Raw genomic sequence first — 24,227 nt, forward strand, 5'->3', positions numbered from 1 at the left:
CCACAGTAATACATTATATTTTAAAATTAATTATTAATATATATTGAAATAGAAAAACATTGGGTAACATTTTAAAATAATGGTCATTAGTTAATGTATTTACCAACATGAACAAACAAGTAATATTACGTTTATTACAGTATTTATTTATCTGCTTTAACATTATTTACTGTTAAGTCAAATAACATTAGTGTAACTGACGGGTTGGGGATCCACATGCAGTTTTACTTACAAAGAATAGTCGTGCAGGCAATGGTCAAACATAGAAGCAAAGAGTAGCATACAGGTTATCCAATATCGTAGTCAAAAAAAAAAAAAAACAGGGGAGTGGTCTCCTGAGGCTTCTTCTAGTCTAGAGAGAGACTAAATGGAAAATGCTTCGTAATGTTGCAGGGTATGAACCAACAAGACTCAGCAATGTATGTGAGTGTGTGTGTGTGTGTGTGCTGTTTATATGGTCAATGTAATTACTCTTGAAAAGCTCCCAGCTGTGTGTTTGTGTGTTTAATCAGTGGAGAACCGGAACAGGTGTGTGTGGTGCCTAAAGGGAGTTGTAGTTCATATGATGGCAGAATTGTAGTCTGAATGAAAGTGAATGCTCTAAAGCGGTCTATAAGGGTTAGATCGCTGGTGATCGTGACAGTTCAAGTTAACTCATTAAATTCATTAATGTCATCAAGCACAACTTTAGATTTTAATAAGACATTAGTTAATTTTTCTTAATGATTAATATATGCTTTACACAATTATTCATACTTGGTTAATGTTAGTAAGTACATTAACTAACATTAAGTAATAGACCATTGTTTTAAAGTGTTAGCAAACATTGAAATCATGTCACAGTATGCTGAAAGCAGCACTTATTGAGCTGAAGGCACTTTAAGGCCTTTATGTAAATGTGAAAAAGGTGTTTGTTATTATTTAGTAATGCCACAGCCACTTAAATTGTTGATAGAAAATAGTTTTCAGCCATTTCATGTAATTTGCCAAAGAAATACAGCATTGTTATGACAGTTATAGCCTCACCTATAGGCTGACTTGCTTATTGAGGCATAAAACGTTTTCTAATTTCTCATTAGGACCAAGAGTCAAACATGCACATCACGTTTCGTTCTGATTGGCCTCTTTTAACTTTGTCTATTAGGTGCACAAACTTCATTGGATAATTGCAAGCATGCTGTTTTTAAGATACTCCAGTGCTCTCAAGGACATTAGTGACACTTTGGACAAAAACATTACATACCAAGTTTCAAGTCAGTTAGACTATATCTGTAACCATTTCATATGGTTCCACTCAGTTATTTGTTTATTTTATGCTTTAACTCAGAACTTTATCTCTGTGTACTTACTGGCATTCTGTGGGTCTCCTGACAGGTCAGTCAAGGCCAGTTTATAAAGGATTCAGATTGTGATGCATCATCATCATCATCACTGTGCTTTTTCATGATTGATGTGATTGCATCTTGCATTTGTATTATTTTTTCATCTTGACCATCTGGACAAACTTTGACGATGCAGAAGTTCACACAGCAACTGAAAACCTGCTCTGACTTTTTATGATGTACTGATGTGTTAAATGAAAGACTAATGCCAAGTTCAGACTGCAGGATTTTAGCCCCGATTTTGACTCGCCGACAAATGCCTGAAATCACAGGCAAATCTGTGCTCGTGCATGTAAGTGACAGAATGAACTATCAAAGACGCGATCTGAGAGAATCGCCGGTGTGTCGCCGATGCCTGTGACATATTTTTCTTGGAGCTGTCGGCGATTCAAATCATGCGGTGTGAAATGAGTTTTGACTGAAAATAACATTGGCGATCACCTATAGCCAATGAGAGTGCAGCATCCACTTGTGTGTGTGTGTGTGTGTATCTCCCGGCCAGCGACCTAACAGCAACCTAACTTTCCCATGTGGTCCCCCATCCAGGAACTGACCCGACTCAGCCCTGCTTAACTTCAGTAAGTAACCAGTCTTAGGCTGCAGGGCGATATTGCTGTGGCACAGAAAGCTTGCCTTTTACTTAGGACTATTTGTCAAAGATGTGGGTAAAAGGTAATAATGTTGTAATGTTCAATTTCCTGCACAACCTGATATTTTATAAGATCTGAATCAATCATCAGGTGAAACAGGTAATAATTTTCTTTTTGCCTGTATATGTTTTTTCCTTCACTTCAGCACGGCTTGGTTTGCATTTTCACTGTAGTACTGCTTAAAGGTTCAAGAAGCCCTTGAGTACTTATTACCACATTTGTGTGTGTTAAGCGTCAATTAAGACGATATTAGCACCTGTCAGCTTTAATTAAGGGGAAAACTGGATAATTTTGTCTGCTAATTTCATATTCTGGGTTGAAAAAACATTTTTGGGGTGGAGAGCTGTTCGAGAATTGAAGAATAACGGACTTTGTCTTTTATAAGTTGAGTTTGTTACCATTCAGACACATTGTCTATCCATGCTGCTGTGTTCACCTATGTTTTAAATTATCTGGAAAAGAGACATGCTTCACTGCTACTGCACTGTTATTGAGGAGGAGAGAAGTCCTCATTTATAGTGTTTATATAAGTGTGTATGGGTGTTTCCCAGTGATAGGTTGCAGCTGGAGGGACATTCGCTGTGTAAAATATATGCTGGATAAGTTGGTGGTTCATTCTGCTATGGCAATCCCTAATGAATAAAGAGACTATGCCAAAAAGAAAATGAATGAACGAATGAATGAATAAACATGATTATCTTTATAATAATATAACAAATTGTGTTTATATATTTATATAAATATAAATATATTTCTTTTAAGTTTATTATTGTAAACTATAAAATTATGCGTCTACTCAAGGTTTGTGTCTCATTTTGCGAGCCAAATGACAGTTGTTCACTCCAATCTTATACCCCTGCTCTGGCAGCCATGTCCACTCTTTCCTCTTCTCACAGCACTCTACGCCCATCATAAAGCATTTTTTAATGAAAAAATTCAGAGGTAAATTTGAATTGCAAGTGGGGGGTTTTATGGCCTTTTAAAGTGGGTGGGATTATCACTATAGTTGCGATAAAGTTTAAAGTTGCAATATAGTTGTGATTCTTTTGGACTAATCAGAGATCAACAGTTTATACACAATGTTTTGGTAGCTGCAAGGTACTAGGTATGAAACAAAGTGAAAAAAACAAAAACAAAAGTGAACCCTACCAAACCAAACAGCACTGTACCATGCAGTGGAGTATAGATTTGCATTTTTTCTCTTTCAAATGGCCACACTTCCAGCAAATTTTTTTTTAAATGTTAAAAAGTCAAAGGGACTAAGCCGACAAGAAAATTAATGAATGAATGATTGAATGTATGTTAAAAAGTCAGCTACATCCTAAATGATCCGAGGGTAAATAAATTAACATCAAATCTTTACTTTAGTGTGAACTATCCCTATAAAGAAAGACAAGATTTCACTTAGGAAACATAAATGAACCAAGTTTATTAAGTTATTTATGTTTATATAAGAACTTTACCTGTCAAAGTTAATAGTAATTAGTTACTAGTTAATTAGTTAAAGTTATTCATACTAATAGTAGAATTAATAAAGTTATCGTAACTAATAACCATGACTTTTTTCTGATTTTAATTGCAATAATGTGCAGCTTTTTGTAAAGCTGCTTTGAAACAATAATTACAGTGAAAGCCCTGTACAAATAAACTTGAATTGTCTTGAATAGAGTGAATTAAGCATTCCACATCATGGTCACGTCTGGTTAGCACAAAATTCAGATTTATTTGAAAGAAATAGCTATAATCGCTCTCCACCGTATCAGATCGTGCCTGTTTAAGACACAATGCAATTCCAAGCATCTGCAACAATAAAATCAATTCAAAAACTCAAGCTGAACCAAAATCAATTCCAACTCAATTCCAGCAAGCGTTCAATCAAATGACATGTCAGAATAAAATATGACTCATGCATTTAAATACCCTCCTCCTCTTCTTCTCAAGTTTGCTCTGGGACACAAAGTGGCACCTGAGGATGGGCCATAAAGCCACTCACCGTATACATGCAGCTCTCCACCACAGCAGGTGCTGGCACCAGCCCAGGGAGACAGCGGGTGACGTAGCGCGCTAGAATATCGATGTCCCCTCTATCCGTCTGTTTATCCCGCTCATCCGGGTCGGTCTCACTGCCCATGTGGTAACACACCTGCTCAGACACATGCATGCACACTATGATCCATAAAAACAATCTGACCCATGATACATTTCAGATCTGTGATCCACCACTTGGCATGCTTGGAGGAGCAGCAGATATATATATGCAGAAGCCAGGCTCCGGCGACTGGAGCAGACATAATGCATCTAACATGACACAGCCATCTGTGCTCTCCCATTCAGCCTTGCTAAGTGTGATGAGACTGAAGGCTCCTGCTGGGCTCTGCCGTGTGCTGAAACCCAGCCATTAGTACTGGGAGAACACAGACCAGAGGAGAGTGCTGTTTCTTTGCTTCTGTGAAAGCATCAAGGACCGTGTTTTCATTTGGAAAGATATAGTTTGCGCTCGCATCTGATGCACTCCAGCTTTGAAAGCTCTGCGAGTGGGGATGCGAGTGCTGTATTGCTGCATAAGGGAGTTGTGGAGTAATTAACAGAAGGATGAAAACTGCCACGTTGAAGCTCTGTGGCTTTTTTATAAGATGTGGGCAGGCAATTGCATTAATGCAGTGGTGTGTGGTACATATTGATATGGTGGTTTAGCTCGTGTTGTCATGGAGAAGTGCTTTTTTAACAGGAAAATAAAGTAAGAGTAGAAAAGCAGACTAAAGTTGGGGGTTAAAGTGAGATTTTTAACTTTTTTAAGCTAAATATGGTGTGGATGGGTCTTTCTTGTGTTGTGAATTATATTCCAAAGCTACTTATCCCTAACATCAAGCAAGTAAACACACAGAAGATGTAGTTAGCTGGCAGTTTTCATTTCACTTAATTTTGTTGAAATTTAAGTTGCTTGTGTAACTGTGTTACTGGCAGCCTGATCTCACGAGAAAACGTAAGTATTTTATGTTTTGCCAGTTTAGTGGCTAATTCGTACAAATTCGTATGAGTTCAGTCGTACGAAATTGTACGATTGTAAAAAGGGAGAGTGGCACCTAACCCCACCCCTAAACCCAACCATTATTGGGGGATTAGCAAGTCGTACTAAATTGTATGAATTAGATCGTACAAATTCATACAAATTAGCCACTAAATCAAAAAGTTACGAATTGCCATGAGATTGTGTTGTTACTACAGGTTAGGATATAAAATTACGTTATAAAAGGACCATTTTAGGTAAAGAAAATGTTATATTATGTAAAAGTCAAGTGCTATTTGGGGGTTTCCGCCTGGATTTTGCTTACTAAAATATAAAAGCTTCCCAAATCCACATGCAGAGATGTGAATGCACAAGTTGGGTATCGTTTTAAAGAAACCCCTTTGAATGTTCATAAAACACTATTTAAAGTGAATAAAATAATTGTATATGTTGCCTGTATTATAATAAACCCCTCCAAAAAACAGGTGCTTTATTATTATTTTTACATAATAATTATTTAAATAATTACAAATATTTAACTCAAATTTCAAAGTGTATCTTGTATGTGCTGTGTGATCTAGATTGCTGTAATTAATTTTGTTGGTTCCTGCACATGTCAGTAATCATAGAAAAAAAAAAAAGTCTCTATCAAAATCTATGCAAAAGTTATTCTATTCCAACTGATGAGAGAACGGAACCACTTATGGGGGTATTGGGCCAGTACGGACCTTTAAAAATTTAAAGCCCGCCGAAGGATGTCACTGACCAGCTACCAGGTCCTAGTTTTGGAGGTTAATAACAAATTTACACACCTTCATTAGTACTCAGTGAGTATTAAAAAACAACAGCAGCAACAACAAATAACTTAAGGTTTAGCAAGTATGTACAGTCAACATTTGAAGTGGATCAAAAAGATTTTATTTATTTTTTATAATCATTCAAAGACCAGAATGGGCATTGTTCAATCGTTTAAGGACAACTTTGTTTCAGTATGGATTCAGTGCTTTCCACAGGTTTGAAATATACTTGGGTGGTAGCCGGATTGAAACACACCATTTACCCACATTACATAAATAGTAAACTATTTATGACAAACAAAACTTTAATTTTTATTATAAAAATTTAATTTTTAACAATCATTTTTATTGATTAGGACACTTTTTTTTTTTTAACAGTATTTCTTTTTAATTAGTAAAGAAATATAAAATACTGTTGAAATAAAAAGAATGTTTTTTTTTTCTCTTTGATACTATTTAGGAGCCATGTGCATCCACTGACAGGTAAAACCTGCTTCTCTCTCTCTTTCAAGATCTAAGCAAACTCAAATGGCAAAGAATTTTAGATTTGTATATAAAATAGCCCATGTAATATATTAACATCATCAAATTAATAAAATAATCAGCAAAAGAGAAATAAATGACAAAAAAGAGAATAAAAACAGACAATTTCTCTAAAAATGATTTTAATTACAAAATTAAAACCTATAGATTATTTAAATTAGGCAAATGCGTTAATTAACCTTTACTAATGATATATTTTGCAGCCAATTTAGTCCAGTTATTTTGTCCTCTTCGAATATATAGTAAAGTTTTTCTCAGTTGTTTGAATTAAAAATATGAATTATTTAATGTTGCACTCGCTCTCTCTGTGTGTGTGCAGTCAGTGCAGTTAAAAAGGTCATGAAAAAATGCATACAAGCTTTTGAAAGCAAAAGCAAAATCAAAAGTTGAATCACGGACATTTTAGGAGATTTGGAAACACCGGCAAGATGAATTTTTCAAGTGCCAAATAGGTGCGTTTCTGTGGGAATGCAGAGCAAGTGAGACTGTCTGTGGGAGTGTTGACAAGCACACAGAATGAAACGGGTAAACGAGAGAACATTTTCCACTACTGTAATCAATCACGGATGTTTGGTTGTATTGTATATTGGGCAGATCCCGTAAAAAATAATTAAAAAAAAGTGTAAAATGATCTTAACAATAGTAAAAAAAAAAAGTGCCACTAAATAAATCTGAGCAGCTGTTAATATACCAAGGCGGCCTGCCCAAGTAAAGTCTATGTGTGGGAAGCACTGGAAATTGATTCACATCAAATGTTGACTACTGTATTGTATGTCTTGTTTTCAAGCCTAAATGTCAAAACTTTCTTAAATCAAGTGATAACGTGAAAAATGAAATGATCAAAATAGCAAGAACAGAAGAAATGTTTGACAAAAGGCTCAGATTAATTCAATCAAAATGTAATTTTCATATTACATTGACAGTCATTGGCTCTTTTAAACGTAACCTCAGCTGTGTGCTATGTTTTTTAGAAGTCAACACCTCATTTCATGTTTGCATTTCGAGGTAATGTGTCTTGATGCAAGGGTGCTTAAATATTTGAAACAGAAAAACTAAATATTGTCATGAATTCATGATTTTTTTTTTGTCATGCACTATTGTTAAATTGTGCAAGGGAGGCATATAATTTTTTAAAAGACCCTTTCGAGATCTGCAGAAACTTAATCCAGCTTAATTTCAGTTAACTGTTTTTAGCAGTTTTCAACACAACACTGATAGTATCTGGAATGATCTGAGTCGGGCCTGATCTCGAGCACCAAGTTTGCTAACCACTACACCGTGGCTACAATCAGAATCGGCTCTTTCTAAATAGTAATGCCCCAGTCACTCACTTTCATTAGTCCTGGATATTCATTGGATGGAAGGCCATAAATGTCATATTCCCCCTCTTTCGGCTCCATCTGTATAAAGCATGGAAAGCTCTGGTCGACACTGTAGGTTCCTGGGATCTTCTCCTTCCAGTAGCAAACGTTAATCTTTACAACCTGCACAGAAAGAAATCGAGTCCACATCTCCAACAGCAAATGATCCAAATTGCTGATCAAAAACAGCATAGAATGCTGATTAAAATGAATATAAACATTGATATTGAACTCACATCAGGGCAAATGTAATAAGAAGTAAGAAACAGGTTGCTCAGAATAGTCCAGCCTGTCTTCGCATTCAGGGACCATAAAAATTCACCAGTGCACAAATTCATTGCTCATATATTGTCGTGTTCACCCAAGCGCAGACTTTCAAGTCCGTGCTATCCTGAAAAATGCAATTCCAATTCTAGGTCCAATTCAGAGTTTAACTAACACAGAATACTTTTTCCATCACTTCTCTGGTGGCGTGTGACACATAAGAGATCTGTGTGTGGACTGGAGACTCTGTTTATAGGATAGGGAGGCGAGGATGGCCTGCTTTCTGTACATTCACAAATAACTCAAAATTCATTCTGCCCAGGGGTGTAATCCAGATCAATCTGTGTGGTGTGTGTGTGTGTGTGTGTGTGTGTGTGTTTCACAGGCCAAGGCTGATAGTCAATATGCCTTATGTATTCCCAGTGTTTTAATATTTCAGGAGCTGTTTTCCAAACCTAGACATTTCACATTGATATATTGTTCAGTGATGACTTTGGAAAAAAAAAAATAGGTGAGTTTTTGGATGGTTAGAGGGAAGAAAGAAAGAAAGAAAGAAGTAAAGAAAGAAAGAAAGAATTGGATTGATAGATTTATGAAAAATTTGTAAAAATAAGGAAAGACGAAAGGAAGAGATGGATGAAAAGTGAGTAGAAAGAAATAAAAAAGGAAATTAAGAGATGCATAGGTGATAAATGAGAAGAAAAAAGAAAAGAAAGATAGAAATAAGTTGCAGTAGATGAACTATTGGATGTATTTGAGTGAATGAATGAATGAATGAATGAATGAATGAATGAATGAATGAATGAATGAATGAATGAATGAAAAGAAAAAAAAAACATGGATGGCTACTACAGATAAATATTTGAAATATTGTGATTAGGCGAACAAGAAAAAGAAAACCAGAAAGTCAAAAAAGGAGGAAAAAGGACGAATAAACCAAATAAAAAAAGAAAATAGATAAGGAAATGACAAAGAAATGTGTTTACTAAATGATAAAAGAGAAAACAATTAGGTGGAAAGAAAAAAGAAAAGAATGAAAAAGAATTTAATCAATGGATTGATGAAAAAATTGTAGAGAGAAAGGAAAGAAGGAAGAGATGGATAAATGAAAAGTGAGAAGAAAGAAAGAAAATAATGAATGAATGAATTTGTAGTAGATTAACTGTTGGATGTATGTAAGTTAAAATGAATGAATGATAAGAAAAAAATGGAAGGCTACTGTTAATTAAACATTCAAAATATTGTGATTAGGTGAACAAGAAAAAGAAAACCAGAAAAAGTCAAAAAAAGAGGGGAAAATGAAAATGAAATGATGAACCAAATAAACAAGAAAATAGACAAGGAAGTGACAAAGAAATGTGCATAAAGATGGATAAATGGGAAAACAATAGGACAAAATGGGATAAAAAGAAAGAAAGAAAGAAAGAAAGAAAGAAAGAAAGAAAGAAAGAAAGAAAGAAAGAAAGAAAGAAAGAAAGAAAGAAAAAGATTGATGAAAATTGAAAAGACAAAAAAAAGAATTGGATTGATGGATTGATGAAAAATGAGTAGAAAAAAGGGAAGAAGAAGGGAAAGTTGGATAAATGAAAAGTAAATAGAAAGAAAGTAATGGATGGATAGATGAATAGTGAGAAAAACGAAAGAACGTAAAGCATGGATGGACAAAAATGAATCAAAAAGAAAGAAAGTAATGGATGGATGGATGAAAATTGAATAAAAAAGTAATGGATGGAGGGACAAATTAAAAGTGAGTAGAAAGAAAGAAAAAGAAAGAAAAAGATAGTAATGGATAGATAAAAATAGAGTAATAAAAAAAAGAAAGAAAGATTGATGGATAGATGAAAAGTGAGTAGAAAGAAAGAAAGAAAGAAAGAAAGAATTGAATCTATGGATGGATAGATGAAAAGTGAGTTGAAAGAATCAAAGAAAGATTTTGGATGGATAGATGGATAAAGTGAGTAGGAAAAAATGAAAAAAGAAAGAAATGGATGGATAAAAAGTGAGTAGAAAAAAGAAAGAAGTAAAAACGATGAAGGAATGAGGATGAGTAGCTGAATGAATAAATGTATGAATGAATGATGGACTGGTTGACCGACCGTCAGTGTGTGTGTGTCTGTGTGTTTGTGTGTATAGTATGTGTGTGTGTGAGAGATAGTGACCTTGAGCGGCAGCTGCAGTCCAGCGTGTGCGAGTAGTGTGTTTGCCCAGGGTCCTGCTGTGATCACCACACTCTTCCCTCTGTACACAGCAGAGCCGGTGCTCACAGTCACCACTGCACCAGGAGAAACACCAGTCACTGTCTGCCCGTCCTTCAGCACTCCACCACTGCACTGAAACAGCCTCTGAACAACACACACACATTCAAAACATCTCATCCTAATAAGAGCACCCTGCTTAAAATTTAACAGCGCCTGAGTTTGACGTGTCAGTGGGGATCAGTTAAAACTGGAAAAAGCTGGTCAGATTCGGGCAACACATAATGAAAGAGTTTCCTTAGTCAGAGCCAACAGGGAGCTTATCACTGCACTCTGTAGCTGCTGTAGGCTGAGCTTATTGAATCCGGAGAGGCAGTGTGTATAAAAGTGCACCGCCATATTCCCTGGATAGGGTGTAAGGAGCCTTTAACAAGCTAGTTTGCAGCTTTATCTTATCTCGTAGAGCTTTAAAAAGCACGGTGAAGGCGACACTGAAATACTGTTGTGTACAAAAAGAACTTTGCTCAATGCCGTTGTGACACTAAAGTTTACATGCCTGACATAGCAAGGCATTTATTAAATTCCTGAATTGATTGAACTGAATAGAATTAAAGGGTTAGTTTAAGCAAAAATTAAATAAAATCTGTTATTCATTACTCACCCTCATATACAATTTTCTGACATATTTGTTCGTTTTCGAACACAAATTAAAATGTTTTAGATCAAATCCAAGAGCTCCCTCTTCATCCATTTAGACATTTAGGGCTCTATTTTAAGGATCTAGGCACAAAGTCTAAAGAGCATGACGCAAACGACTTAAAGGTGTGTCCAAACTTTTACAAGGACAGAAAATACGCTCTGCCCTGGCACGTGGTCTAACAAGGTTGTGCTTATTCTCTTAATGAGTTATGGCTGTGTTTTGAGCATAACATGCATTAAACCAATCAGAGTCTCACCTCACATTCCTTTTAAGAGTCAGTTGCGTTGCGCCATGGCACATTTGCTATTTAGATGGCAGATTCTGTAAGTAAAAACTGAACGCTTCACTAGCAAGAAAACAGTAAAACCGACCATCTGCAGCACAAGAATAAAGAAACGATCGTCCTCCATTCTGGCTCTTTACTTTCTCTTTATTTTACTTTTACTCTTTACTTTACTCCTTTACTTTTGTGGATAAGGAAACACTGCTGTACGCACTCCACTGAAGACATCCATTGACTTACAGATTTAATTTAGTTTGTTAAGCACAAAGTTTGTTTCAAAACTATTTCTAAATTTAGTTTTAATTTTCAGCAAACAAATGAACAATAATAACGAAGTATGATAAAAAAATTGAATTATATCCAAACACACATCCAATTGTTATGCCCCATATGGTAATGCATACATCTCCAAAACCCGACAGGTGGACAAACCTAAACCAGTTTTTATTAAAACAAATATAAATATTCTTATAATAAATAATACTACTACTAATAATAACATTATACAAATGCAAATTGTCATGAATCAACTGAAAAAAGTCAAATGATACTTTTTTTGTAACATTTTAATCCTTAATTCTTTTTTTTCCATATGTAAAGATATTTGTGTATCGCTGTACATCCTGTGTGTATTAAGCAATGTGTTAGTGTTTGGACCGTAGGTGCATAACTAACGCGCTCTGTGCTGGAATTTTGGTCTACTGTATGTCAGTTCCTCAAAATAACAACGTGCAAACAATGCTTTTTAGACTTGAACACCCATGAGTCCACAAAGTGGTGCAAATGGATGCTTTTTAAACAACGTGGTGCACAACATGAAAATTAGGGCTGTGCTGATCTAAAAATAGAAACAAATCACTTCAAACACATCTTGTGCCTTATTGTGCCGGGTGTATGATGGTCTAGAAAAGAAACCCAAAATATTTTCAAAACATTCCATGTGACTTGAACTACAGTGATTCAACTGTAATCATATATAGCTCCAAGAACACTTTTGTGGACTTAAAACAAACAACAACTGGGTTCACCTTCAATTGCCAACCTCACTTTCATCAAGTTGGACATGTTCCTGGATTAACATCTATGTTGATCCTGGACAACATTTCAATCAGAATTAAGAAATACGTTTACAGTTTATGTTAAGTTTAATCTTACAATTAGGTTTATGCAGTTTTACATGATTGTTATCCAACTATTATTCCTTTGGAAATAATTTACAGTTATGGTTTAGGGGTAGGAAAAAGGTGTGAATTACTTTTAATAAAAAAATGATGTTCCAGGATCAACATGACGTGCCACCTTCAGTATATCGCCCGCGTCAGATCATGGTGCACATTTACTACAGGCAATACGACACTTGAGTGTTTGCTGTAAATCTAATGACAATGTGACATACTGCCTGTAGTAAACACACACACACACACACACACACACTGACATGGTAGATTTGGTATTGGAAATTTTTTTTTAAAAATTGTTAAAAGTCAAAATCGCTGTCTATAAAGGATGAGAGAGCTCTCGGATTTCATCCAAAATATCTTAATTTTGGTTCTGAAGATGTACAAAGAACTCATAGGTTTAAAACGACATGGTGAGTAAATAATAACAGTATTTTCATTTTTTGTGAACTAATCCTAAAGAAAATAAAATGTAAAATAATTCACATATTTGGCATAAAAAAAGTCTCAATTCAAATGTCTGCTTTTGAAATGATATCCAAAAGTCCTGAGAGAAAATACATTTTAGTAGTTCTATGAGAATGTAAAGTAATACAGATGAAGTCGGTCCAAAGCTGGGTTTTGGAACTGTTGCAAATACATTCATTTCGCATACATAATTAGATGAGCATCTGATAGCTCTAAGCTGCCAGACTAAATATAAGATTGATGTGCAACAGACTCCCAGAGCTTTTTTTAATATATGATAAATATTTAAATAAAATGATTCACTGAAACACGCTTCCTCTTAAAAATAAGTAATCAATAAGATCCATGAGAAATATTATTAACATTTAAAAGAAATGTTTTCTCTTTTACACCTTTTGTTACATTTTAAGGTTGATGTGCATCACTTTGACAAAACCTCAGAATTATAATCATAAATCTTCTAATAAATTTGTTCACTAAAGTGAGAAATCCTTTTTAAATTTAACATTGCTGTTCAATAGTCAGATTTTTGAAGGATAGAATATAGAAAGATTTTTGATTTTTACATTTTTTATGTGCACTAAAGGCTGCATTTATTTGATCTAAATACATTCATTTATTCATTGTCTTTTCGGCTTAGTCCCTTTATTAATCTGGGGTCACCACAGCACAATGAACCGCCAACTTATCCAGCTTATGTTTCAGCATATGCAGCGGATGCCCTTCCAGTTGCAACCCATCTCTCTGGGAAACATCCATACACACTCATCATTCACACTCATACACTATGGACAATTCAGCCTAACCAATTCACCTTTACCACATGTCTTTGGGTTGTGGGGGAAAGCAGAGCACCTGGAGGAACCAACGCGAACATGGGGAGAACATGCAAACTCCACACAGAAATGCCAACTGACCCAGCCGGGGCTTGAACAAGCAACCTTTTTGCTGTGAGGTGACAGCATACTGCGCCACCATGTCACCGGATTTATACATATTACATTTAATTCTGTATTGACAAATCTGAATTAGTAGCAGCCAATGTTATGATAAATTATTTGTCAAAATTTGTTTTGCTGAATATTTCTAAATTTCTAAAATCATTTTCTTAAACTTTTTTAAAAAAATATTATTCAATGAAAATAAATTCCAAAGCATCATCAACCTTAAAAGTAAAAATTAACCCAAAAATTCAACAAAAAATTAACCAAAAACTATTTACACATGCTTAAGTGTTTTTTTTTCCTGCTGAACCTAAAAGAAGATATTCTGAAGGAGGCTGCAAACCAGTAACCACTCGCTTGACAACCAGACTACCATAGTAAGAAAAACAAATACTATTGAAGTCAATGGTTTCCATGTTTCTTCAAAGGATCTACCTTTGTTCAGCAGAGAAAGGAAACTCAAACAGGATTGTGACAAATTAAGTTTAAGTAAATTATGACTAGGCATGGGACGATAACTGTTTTCAAGGTATACCATGGTTTGGAAAGGTCAAGATTTCGAAACCACCAAAATTTTCAGCAATACCATGCCTCATCTTATACCAGCCCATGCCTAATGATGACAGCATTCATTGTCTGTTTTGTATGAACTATCCCTTTCAACTCCTTTCAATAAAAAAGTAAAGAATCAAACTAACCTTAAATGTTTTACACATCAATGTATAAAATCAGCTAACCTGCACAGCTTGGAGGGATCTTTCGGCATATAGCACCCCTGCGAAGGTGTCAATCAGCGCCCCATTCCCTTCAGAGAGATTGACATTGGAAATATGCTCATTAAACTCCTGCTTCTCCAGAAACACTGTAGGAATCTTGTGCCTCTGCATCGTGTCCTTCAGCTTTGAGAAGCCCTCTGATTTCTCTGGCCCCATAACCAGTAGACCAGTGCGCCTGTGGAGGAAAATCACAAGAAGACTCAGATCACCATGTTAAAGCGCTTTTGCTTTGAGGCATGTGTAAATTGTGCAAACTGCCATCTTCATGAGAGGAGTTATGGCGCTGTGGACGAGAGGTTGGGAACACAAGCTTTAATTCACACATATATGATAGATGGTCATGCTGTTTTCTGTGGCTACTGTTTTTCAAGGCCTACCTCATCTGCCAGCCATCATGATGCATGGGGAGCACCAGTTCACAGCTCCAAGTCATTCATCAGATTTTTATGACTGAATCCCTACTGTGTGCTTGATTCAGGACGCCGAAAAAAGGACTTCATGTCAGATTTGTCAACGCTCTTGTCTCTGATACCAACAGAACTGATCACATCACGATCCTGGCTTAGGTAAATTAGCGTAAATTTGTGATTTAAGGCAAGAGGATGAATATCAAATCGGGTAAATTGGAATAAGAATTGGAAACATTTACAAATGATGTAATGTTTAAATATGAAAGTAAGGTGTTATTTAAATATGTTCTAATTTAAATGTTTTTCAGGCACAAAAATCTGAACACTGGATGAAATAGGTTCAACATTTTGCATTTCCACAATAGAGCCAAAGGATTTACAGAGGGGATTTCAGGAATCGGCGAAGCAGTGGCGCAGTAGGTAGTGCTGTTGCCTCACAGCAAGAAGGTCGCTGGGTCGCTGGTTCGAGCCTCAGCTCAGTTGGCATTTCTGTGTGGAGTTTGCATGTTCTCCCTGCGTTCACGTGGGTTTCCTCCGGGTGCTCCAGTTTCCCCCACAGTCCAAAGACATGCAGTACAGGTAAATTGGGTAAATAAAAAAAAAAAAGGCTAAATTGTCCGTAGTGTATAAGTGTGTGTGTGTGTGTGTGTGTGTGTGTGTGTGTGTTTCCCAGAGATGGGTTGTGGCTGGAAGGGCATCTGCTGTGAAAAAAATCTTGCTGGATAAGTTGGCGGTTCATTCCGCTGTGGTGACCCTGGATTAATAAAAGGACTAAGCCAACAAGAAAATGAATGAATTCAGGAATCTTGTTTTATTAAGATTTCTTTTTTTTTGTAGGATAAAATGTACTGTATATAACCAGGCAAATTATGTATGAACGAATGTAAAAACAGAACTGAATACAAATTGTAAAGTCTGATAAGTGCTTTTAAAGTGGAGATTTATTTTATTTTGTTAATTTGTGCCTTGTTTTCTCTTCAAGTAAACGCCCTTTAAAATATGTATTACAACACCCTATGAAAGTCTACCAGTCAGAAACTAGCCAGTTTATTGATTGGTTTGATAAAAATAAGTTAAAAATTAATACTAAGAAAACAGAAGAGATGGTATTTGACCCAAAGTGTATAGGTGACCATCATCAAGTGGTTGTACATGACCATGTTAGAAGTAGAAGATTGGCAACCTATCTGTTCAAAGTAAATCTAAGATGACGCATCACTTAAAGAAAGGATGGAAAATTGTTGGGCACGATGAATATTTTAATCCTCAAGTTTTCTATGAGAATTGTGACCTCAATCAGGTGGAAAGGATTCTGAACGATCCAACTCATTACTAGTTTCCACATTATGAACTGCTTCCCTCTGGTAGGAGAAGGAGTCCCAAAGTGTAGGTTGAACCGTTATAAGAAATCTTTTGTACCTTTTTCAGTGGGTTTATTTATCTTAATTAGCATTATACATTTTGTAACTTTTGTATTTTTGTATTGTTTGTTTTGCTTGTTTTAATGGAATGTCTGCAGCAAAAAGGTGACGCCCATAACAAATTTCCTGTCAAGGACAATAAAGCTTACCACTACTACTACTACTACTACTACTACTACTTCTACTACTATTACTAAAGAGCTTGAAAACTCAAAAATGTATATAGAAAAACAAAGTCTTGTCTAAAGTGACTGTTCACCCCCCCCCCCCCCCTCCCAAAAAAAAAAACTGTCAACATTTGCACTCTACTTGTTTCAAACCTGTATGAGTTTCTATATTGTTATATACAAAATGCATTGTTTTATTAAATTTGGACACCTAATCACTGACATTCATAAAGTGCTAATTTTGTTCCCATCATAATTAATCTTGGTGTATGATGCATGACGCATAGGGGGATGGTGGTGATGGTGGAGTTTTGGTGACGTATGGTTGCGCAAAGTTAAGAACGAGGGTGGAGGGGCAGTGGGGGGTTTGGGGGGCAGTGGGGCACGTGAAGGGTGAAATGGGTGATATTAGAATATTTTGTATCGAATTTTTTATATAATCTAGAATGAACTTGTTTATAGTATTCTAGAAGTTGGTATAACTAAATGTGTACAATGTTTTAATTAATTTACACATATTTTAGTCAACTTATGAAATTTAGTCAACTAAAACTAGACTGAAACTAAAATGATTCAAAGACTAAAATATGACTAAAACTAAAATGGAACTTTAGTCAAAAAACTGACTATAAGTAAATCAAAATTTGCTGTCAAAATTAACACTATTACTCTTTTTTGTGTTCAGTAAAAAAGAAAAAAGAAAAAAAAGGAAATCAAGGTTTGGAACAACTTGAGAGTGAGTAAATGCTGTACATTTTATTTTTGCATGAATTGTCCTTTAATACTGAACAAATCATTTTACACAATCAAAATGGGCTTATTTTAAACTCAGGGGTCCTGTCTAATCCAGTTATGAATGTCTACTTTGTCCTTCATTGAACACTGTAACTAAAGCTAAATGTATCATTCATCCACTTGTCACAGCTTTATTGTGGATAGTGACCTTTTTGGCAGCTCTCTGGATAAAATAACAGTTGGTGATTCAAGCTTCTGGCATCCCATCTGATGTAAAAAGAATATTAAATCAATAAAAAGAGCCAGAACTGCCACTACTGTATAACAACATCAGGTTTGATCTTCACCTTAATTAATGCAATCTCTCTAAATAAAATCTATAATATTATTATGTTTGGAAGCTCCCTTGGCAAAGTAGGGTTTTGGACAATATGCAGATTCAAATGTGATTTAGTTTGGAAGAATTTGCACTAACAGCATAAGCTATGGCAATTTATTAAATGAAAAGGCAAAATTACTGGGATTATGCAGCATAAAGCATCCTTGTCCTGTGGTGTAATCAGTGCATTGGAAAATACCTTTAAATCATATTTCATAATATTCAGAAAACACATTCAAAGGTTATGTAAGGTTTTACTTTAAAGCAATTAGTATTTTTGTTCAGCACAGTGTATTTAAAATGCTCATTGAAAGTGAAATATTTGTAACAACTTTCGATTAAAAAAATTAAATAAAGTATGACAAAATATTTTCCCTATTCTGGGTTGCAGCTGAAAAGGCATCCGCTGTGTGCTGGATAAGTTAGTAATTCATTCCATTGTGTTGACCCCTGGAGGAAAAGGGGACTAAGCCAAAGGAAAATGAATGACAAAATATTTTCAAAACTGATAATAAGAAAATATATAATTATTATTATAATTATTATTAATGTATCTAAAGCACATTGCAATGATTTTTGAAGAACTTGCTGCTTTTACTTTATTTTGTCCATTAAATAAATTTAGCATTAGTAAGCTTTGACTTCCCTGATTTTTAGACTGGTCACATATATTTAATAATCTGATCATGGTTATTTGATTTAATAGAGCTACATGTGTAAAGGTAAAAATAATCACTTAACTCTTTGATGATCATATTCATACTGTAATATGTCAAAGTCCTTAAAGTTTCGCAAACAGAAGAATAATAAAAAACACTGCTGTAAAAGATCATGTCAAGTCAAAGGTCGTGATATGTTATGTATTATTATATTACATTTAGGTTTACAGGACTCTAGTGCAAAAACAACAATGATAAATCTGAAGAATGTTAAATATTGTAAATTTTTTTAAAGCATTTCACAAGTAAAGTTTTATCCATTAAAATAAGAGTTTGGGGACCTAGCATTTTTAGGAATAGAAAGATTCATTCATTCATTTACTTTTCGGCTTAGTCCCTTTATTAATCTGGGGTCGCCACAGCGGAATGAACTGCCAACTTATTCAGCAGATGCCCCTTCCAGCTGCAACCTATCACTGGGAAACACCCATACACACTCATTCACACACATACACTACGGACAATTTAGCTTACTCAATTCATCTATACTGCAGTAGGTAGTGCTGTCGCCTCACAGCAAGAAGGTCACTGGTTCGCGCTTGGCTGGGTTAGTTGGTGTTTCTGTGTGGAGTTTGCATGTTCTCCCTGCGTTTCCTCCGGGTGCTCCGGTTTCCCCCACGTGACGCCCGAAATAGAGAGCTAATACTTTCAAATTAGTTATTGCAAAAGAAAAGGGCAATGCAAAAATTTCAACTAAACTGTATATATTTTTTAATGTTTTTCTTGATTTTTTCCCCTGTTTATTACATTTTTATTCCATATTTTTCCCCACCAAATTAAACTGGGTGTGCTAATTTTTGGACTGTGATCTCACCTTTTTTTGTAGTTCCAGTTTTGCTTTTGATATAGATCAATATAATATATATTAAATTAATATGAACATAATATTACAGAAAATAGTCATTTAAAAGAGAGAGCTGTGAGAGGTTAGCTCATTTCTGCAGAGCACTGTATAAATCAACATATATCATAATTTTTTAATTATTCAAATTTTTAAAAATATTTTTGTCATCAAATTTTCACCACAAAATTATGGTTATGATTAGGGTTGGGGTGGTGCAGTATAGTGCTGTTGCCTCACAGCAAGAAGGTTGCTGGTTCATGTTCTCCCTGTAATCACTTGGGTTTCCTTCGGGTGCTCCGGTTTCCCCCCCGAGTCCGAAGACATGCGGTACAGGAGAATTGGGTAAGCTAAATTGTCCGTAGTGTATGAGTGTGAATGAGTGTGTATGGATGTTTCCCAGAGATGGGTTGCAGCTGGAAGGGCATCCGCTGTGTAAATCATGTGCTGGATAAATTGGTGGTTCATTCCGCTGTGGCGACCCAGGATTAATAAAGGACTAAGCTAAAAAGAAAATGAATGAATAAATAAATGAATAATTTAGGAGTGGCTGATTTGAATGCAATCAAAAAGAAAATAAACACTTAACTGATATCTGCAAGCCTTTCTTAGAGTTTGTCAAAAAACGCACTTTTAATGTGCAATGAAGGTTTAGTTTATGTCTATGGCTTTTGTGACCAGTTCATCAAACTTTGCAAAACTACCACAAAAAACAAACAACAACAACAAAAAAACAAAAACAAAAAAAACAGACCTTCTCATGCCAAATGCCAAACCAATAATTAAAATTGAATATTTGAATTAGAATATTTGTTTGGAACATTTGAGTATTTGGCATCTCAATAGTGCTTATTTTTGTATAAGAGGAAGAAAAGAAAAGCACAAATCCAGGATTTTTAAAGAGATTTTTCTCTGGTCGGCCAGCAGCGTGTGAGAGATGCTCAAGGGCACAGATGTCCTCTCATCAGGACTCATCCGTCAGAGAGCCGAGATGGATGACGGCGAGACAAAGAGCAAGGCGACTGATTCTGCATCAAGGCTGAGTGGGCTTGATCCACTTGTGATCCATTACACCTCTCAGACACTGTAAAAACAAGTGCGCCCCGCGGTCCCTGGATGATGCTCGGGGACTAGAATGAAAATGCTCTTTTAAAGTTATGGCGAGGGCTGTGACAGTCTGCCAGGGTTGATGTACAGCGTCTGCGTGTTGCACTGCCGAGAGAAAATTTCATCATTCTTTCTTTGGACGCTCACCTGTACAGCTCGACACCTGCTTCTTTCTCCAGCTCAGCCCACAGCTCGTAGCTTTCCTGCATCATTTGTGTGTAGAAATCTTCTTCGTAGGCTTTACGGATTATCCTGGTCTGGCCATGAGAACTCCCTCTGGAGTGAGGCAAGACAAACTGCGGACAAAGGGGAATTCAGAGATCCCACTTTACATGCGTTGCTTTTATTTTGATGAAATAAACAAAAACTCTATCAGTCATGGAAGAACAGATTTTTGTCTCATTAAACTGTATCTGACCTGTTTCACTGCATGTTGTAATCTGCATTTAACTGCAAGTCACAAATAAACAAATTTAGATTTTTAGTTAATCTTCAAGATGAGGATTCTGTCTTAATTACATAAAACAATCAGAGATTTTGTTTTATGCAATGATCATCTAAATGCGCTTAAGACCAGACACTTTTTTTTCCATGCACTTGCAAGTTTTGAGATTTTAGGGATTTGAAAACTTTTTACAAAGTATTTTTCCACTCGTAAGATACACTAGAAAGTGTTTCTTTTGTCACGATTGTAACAATTTGTGTTCATATATTTCAAATACAATGCATTTTTAATATTTTCTCCTGTTTTCTCCTCCACCCACTTCAGCCAAAGACTGTGATATGTTCATATACTGTATGTCTGATTATATACATTTTATACCAAAAAATAAATGCTTTTTTGTTGTTAGTTATATAGTAGCTATTTTATTTTTTTGCTGTTCAGAATAAGACTTTGGAGTGATAAAAAGAGAGTCTATAATTTTTTTTTTATTCTAATAAATCAGGGTTGTCCTGGAGGGCCGGTGTTCTGCATAATTTAGCTCCAATTTCTTCAACACACCTGCCTTAAAGTTTCTACTATACCTAGAAAGAGCTTGCTTAGCTGGTACAGGTTTAATTGGGATTGGAACTAAAATATGCAGGACATTGATCCTCCAGGGCTGAGTTTGACCACCCCTGGTCTAAATGAACGAATGAATGAATGAAACAAACAAGAATTTTGAACACGACATTCACAAGACTTTACACATGAACATGACATTAAATAATGCCTCATTATCATAAGACATTTTAGAAGACCTGTAATGCAATGTCAACAGGGGACGTATACTCCATTCCCCTTACACGTGTCTTGCTTTCAATACAGTAAAAAATCTGACGGTAACCGACCTGCTCCAGCAGCAGAGTTTTCTGCTTGTTTTTGGCCAGCTGATAGGCAGTGCAGGACCCTTGGATCCCTGCGCCGATGACGATGCAGTCAAACACTTTAGACGACATTTCCAGCTTTAATACTTTCTCCCGAGATTCTTCTGACACACAAACAAGACGAAGTTGTCGTGACCTACTTTTCAGTTCAAAGTTCTCCGGTTTCACTTATGTAACCGGTCAGCTGAAAAAACGACCAGCCTTCTGAATTTACATACTGCAACAATTTAAGTGAATGGGAGGTTCTGCTACTTCATTCATTCATTTGACACCGCAGAACAAGTGAACATGCTGAATTCACATAGCCTACCAAATACTCCTCTGTTTTCTCAAAATGGCATGGTAAATAGCTAGTTCACTCGCAGAGGTGCTCAAAAAATGAATGAAAATGTTTGCAAAAAGCTTTGAAAATAACAATTTTAATACATACAAACTATAATCATTCTTTGCATTTTTTATTTTATTTTCTGCAAATAATTGTATATAGGTTTGAAATGGCACAATCGTTTGGGTTATTAACACTGCCACTTGGTGGCGTTATGTCAAATAAATGTATACTTTAGCCTACTATACTAGGCTACTAAACTCTATTTTAATAGGGACACTTTACTAATCTTTTTCAGTTTGGAGACATCTTGTGTTTTCATAATTGCTACCCAATACCAAACTTTATAGCTAACTGTAATAACAATATTTCCCCTAAATGCTCATTTTGTAGTCAATATAATGAAACACTAAATCGTTTTTTTGGGAGTGTGCACTTACTGTAAAGTGTTTTAGGTTGACTTTTCCAATTTCATAAAACAAAAAAAATCTTATTCCCAAACTGTTAAATTCCCCCTTTCTCATTGTAAATGTAGGCTATAATTTATAGCGTTTTTGGCTAAATTTTACATCCATAAATGTAAATTTTCAAAGGAACACCCTTTTTATTTTCAGGGCTTTGATTTATATGTGAACGCCCTTAAACTGTCACAATTATTGCATATAAAACTCTTTCTTGGTGTAAATCATTTAAACTTGTTTAATTTTGATGTAATTTTATTTATGTAGCCCTTTTTGTTTCTTTGTTCATATAGTAATATAGTATCTTTGTAAATGTTCTTTCTTGCATAACAAAAAAGACACCTTGAATTGATTGAAGAGACTCAACGGTGGCTCGGTAATATTGTTGGCAAAGCAGCAGAAACAAACGTACATTGCGTCTAAAATATAACTTATTATTAATTTGTTCAACTACAGTATATCTTCTGCACGTGCTATTCAAGATAAAAACACCACCTTCGTGATATATGGGACAACGTCAACGCACACTCGATGATCATTTTTGATTCTGCAAAATTGGTGAGGCGACTTGTGATCGGTCTTTTTGAATCAGTTCAACCGATTCATTAAAAAGAACAAGAAAAGTCAAGAACGAAGCACAGCTTGAAAAATAATGTCGTCGTCAGTTAAGTTTCTCTCGTGGACATCCGGAAAACCTAAGCTAAGCTTATTGTCGAGTTTGCCTGAAAGGTAAGCTACATATGACGTAATATACACTGATTTGATGGTTTACGTGGCCATTCTACATTTTTAAATGTTTGTTGTGACAAACTGATCTCATTATTAATTTAATTATCTAGAGTTTACTTAGCAACGTAAGTGTTTTAGGCCTGTTGGTGTAACATTATATTCAAAGTATAAATAATGTTAGCTTCAACAGAGTCAGGTTAAAGAAGGAAATTTGATTAAAAAGGTCAGGTGATATGTACAAACACTTAACTCGTCACTCTTGCAGTTCAGTTAGATTGTTTTGCATGATGGTGAATATTAATGGACATGAGCAGAAAAATATGAGATCAGGCCGGCAAAAAGAAAGAGTGCTGTGTCTGGCAGGGTTGTGGCTGTGCTTCAAAGTGTGTAACATGGTACTGTGGAGTCATTCGTAGTCCGAGCAGATGGATCCTGCTGATGGTCAGGTCTGGAGAGGGTCAGATGGTCCTGCACCCCGCTGCTGAGTCCTGTCATGGACAGATGTAGTCTGATCTTCCCCACAGACATGCTGGAAAAGTGCTTTTTGTGTTTCGTATGCAAATAGGTTCACTCAAGGTATAGCACATTGATAGGGATTATTTGTGGGATTCTAGAAATGGGCTAGTTCATATGGCAGGTTCTGGAGGAGCAAATGATTCTTACAATGATTGAGGGAATTGTTCATTTAAAACTTAAAACTTAAATAAGTCATTCAATAAGTACAATAAGTGACATTTTCATTCGGCTTAGTTCCTTTATTCATCAGGGGTCACCACAGCAGAATGAACTGCCAACTTATCCAGCATATGTTTTACATAGTGGATGCAACCCAGTACTGGGAAATATCCATACACACTCATTCACACACACACACACTCATACACTACATTAGATTATTCAATTCACCTATAGCGCATTTCTTTGGACTGTGGGGGAAACTGGAGCACCCGGAGGAAACCCACATGAACATAAGGAGAACATGTAAACTTCACACAGAAATGCCAAATGACACAGCTG

The 24,227-nt window shown here is 35.6% G+C and overlaps 1 protein-coding gene across 1 annotated transcript in view; it reads right to left on the minus strand.

The window, feature by feature from the left end:
- The window catches only part of pipox (pipecolic acid oxidase), a 28,830-nt gene extending 6,977 nt beyond the window's left edge, over positions 1 to 21,853 (minus strand). Inside the window, exons 1-6 of the mRNA NM_001326390.1 lie at positions 21,660 to 21,853; positions 20,475 to 20,623; positions 14,510 to 14,723; positions 10,164 to 10,346; positions 7,711 to 7,863; positions 4,026 to 4,175 (exon numbers count right to left, since the gene is read on the minus strand). Of these exons, the coding sequence (NP_001313319.1) occupies positions 4,026 to 4,175; positions 7,711 to 7,863; positions 10,164 to 10,346; positions 14,510 to 14,723; positions 20,475 to 20,623; positions 21,660 to 21,767 (957 nt within the window). The 5' untranslated portion in view covers positions 21,768 to 21,853. The remainder of the gene's footprint in view (positions 1 to 4,025; positions 4,176 to 7,710; positions 7,864 to 10,163; positions 10,347 to 14,509; positions 14,724 to 20,474; positions 20,624 to 21,659) is intronic.
- Between the last annotated feature and the right edge of the window lie 2,374 nt (positions 21,854 to 24,227).

Source organism: Danio rerio, chromosome 15 (assembly GCF_049306965.1).
Source record: "Danio rerio strain Tuebingen ecotype United States chromosome 15, GRCz12tu, whole genome shotgun sequence".
Lineage (NCBI taxonomy): Eukaryota > Metazoa > Chordata > Actinopteri > Cypriniformes > Danionidae > Danio > Danio rerio.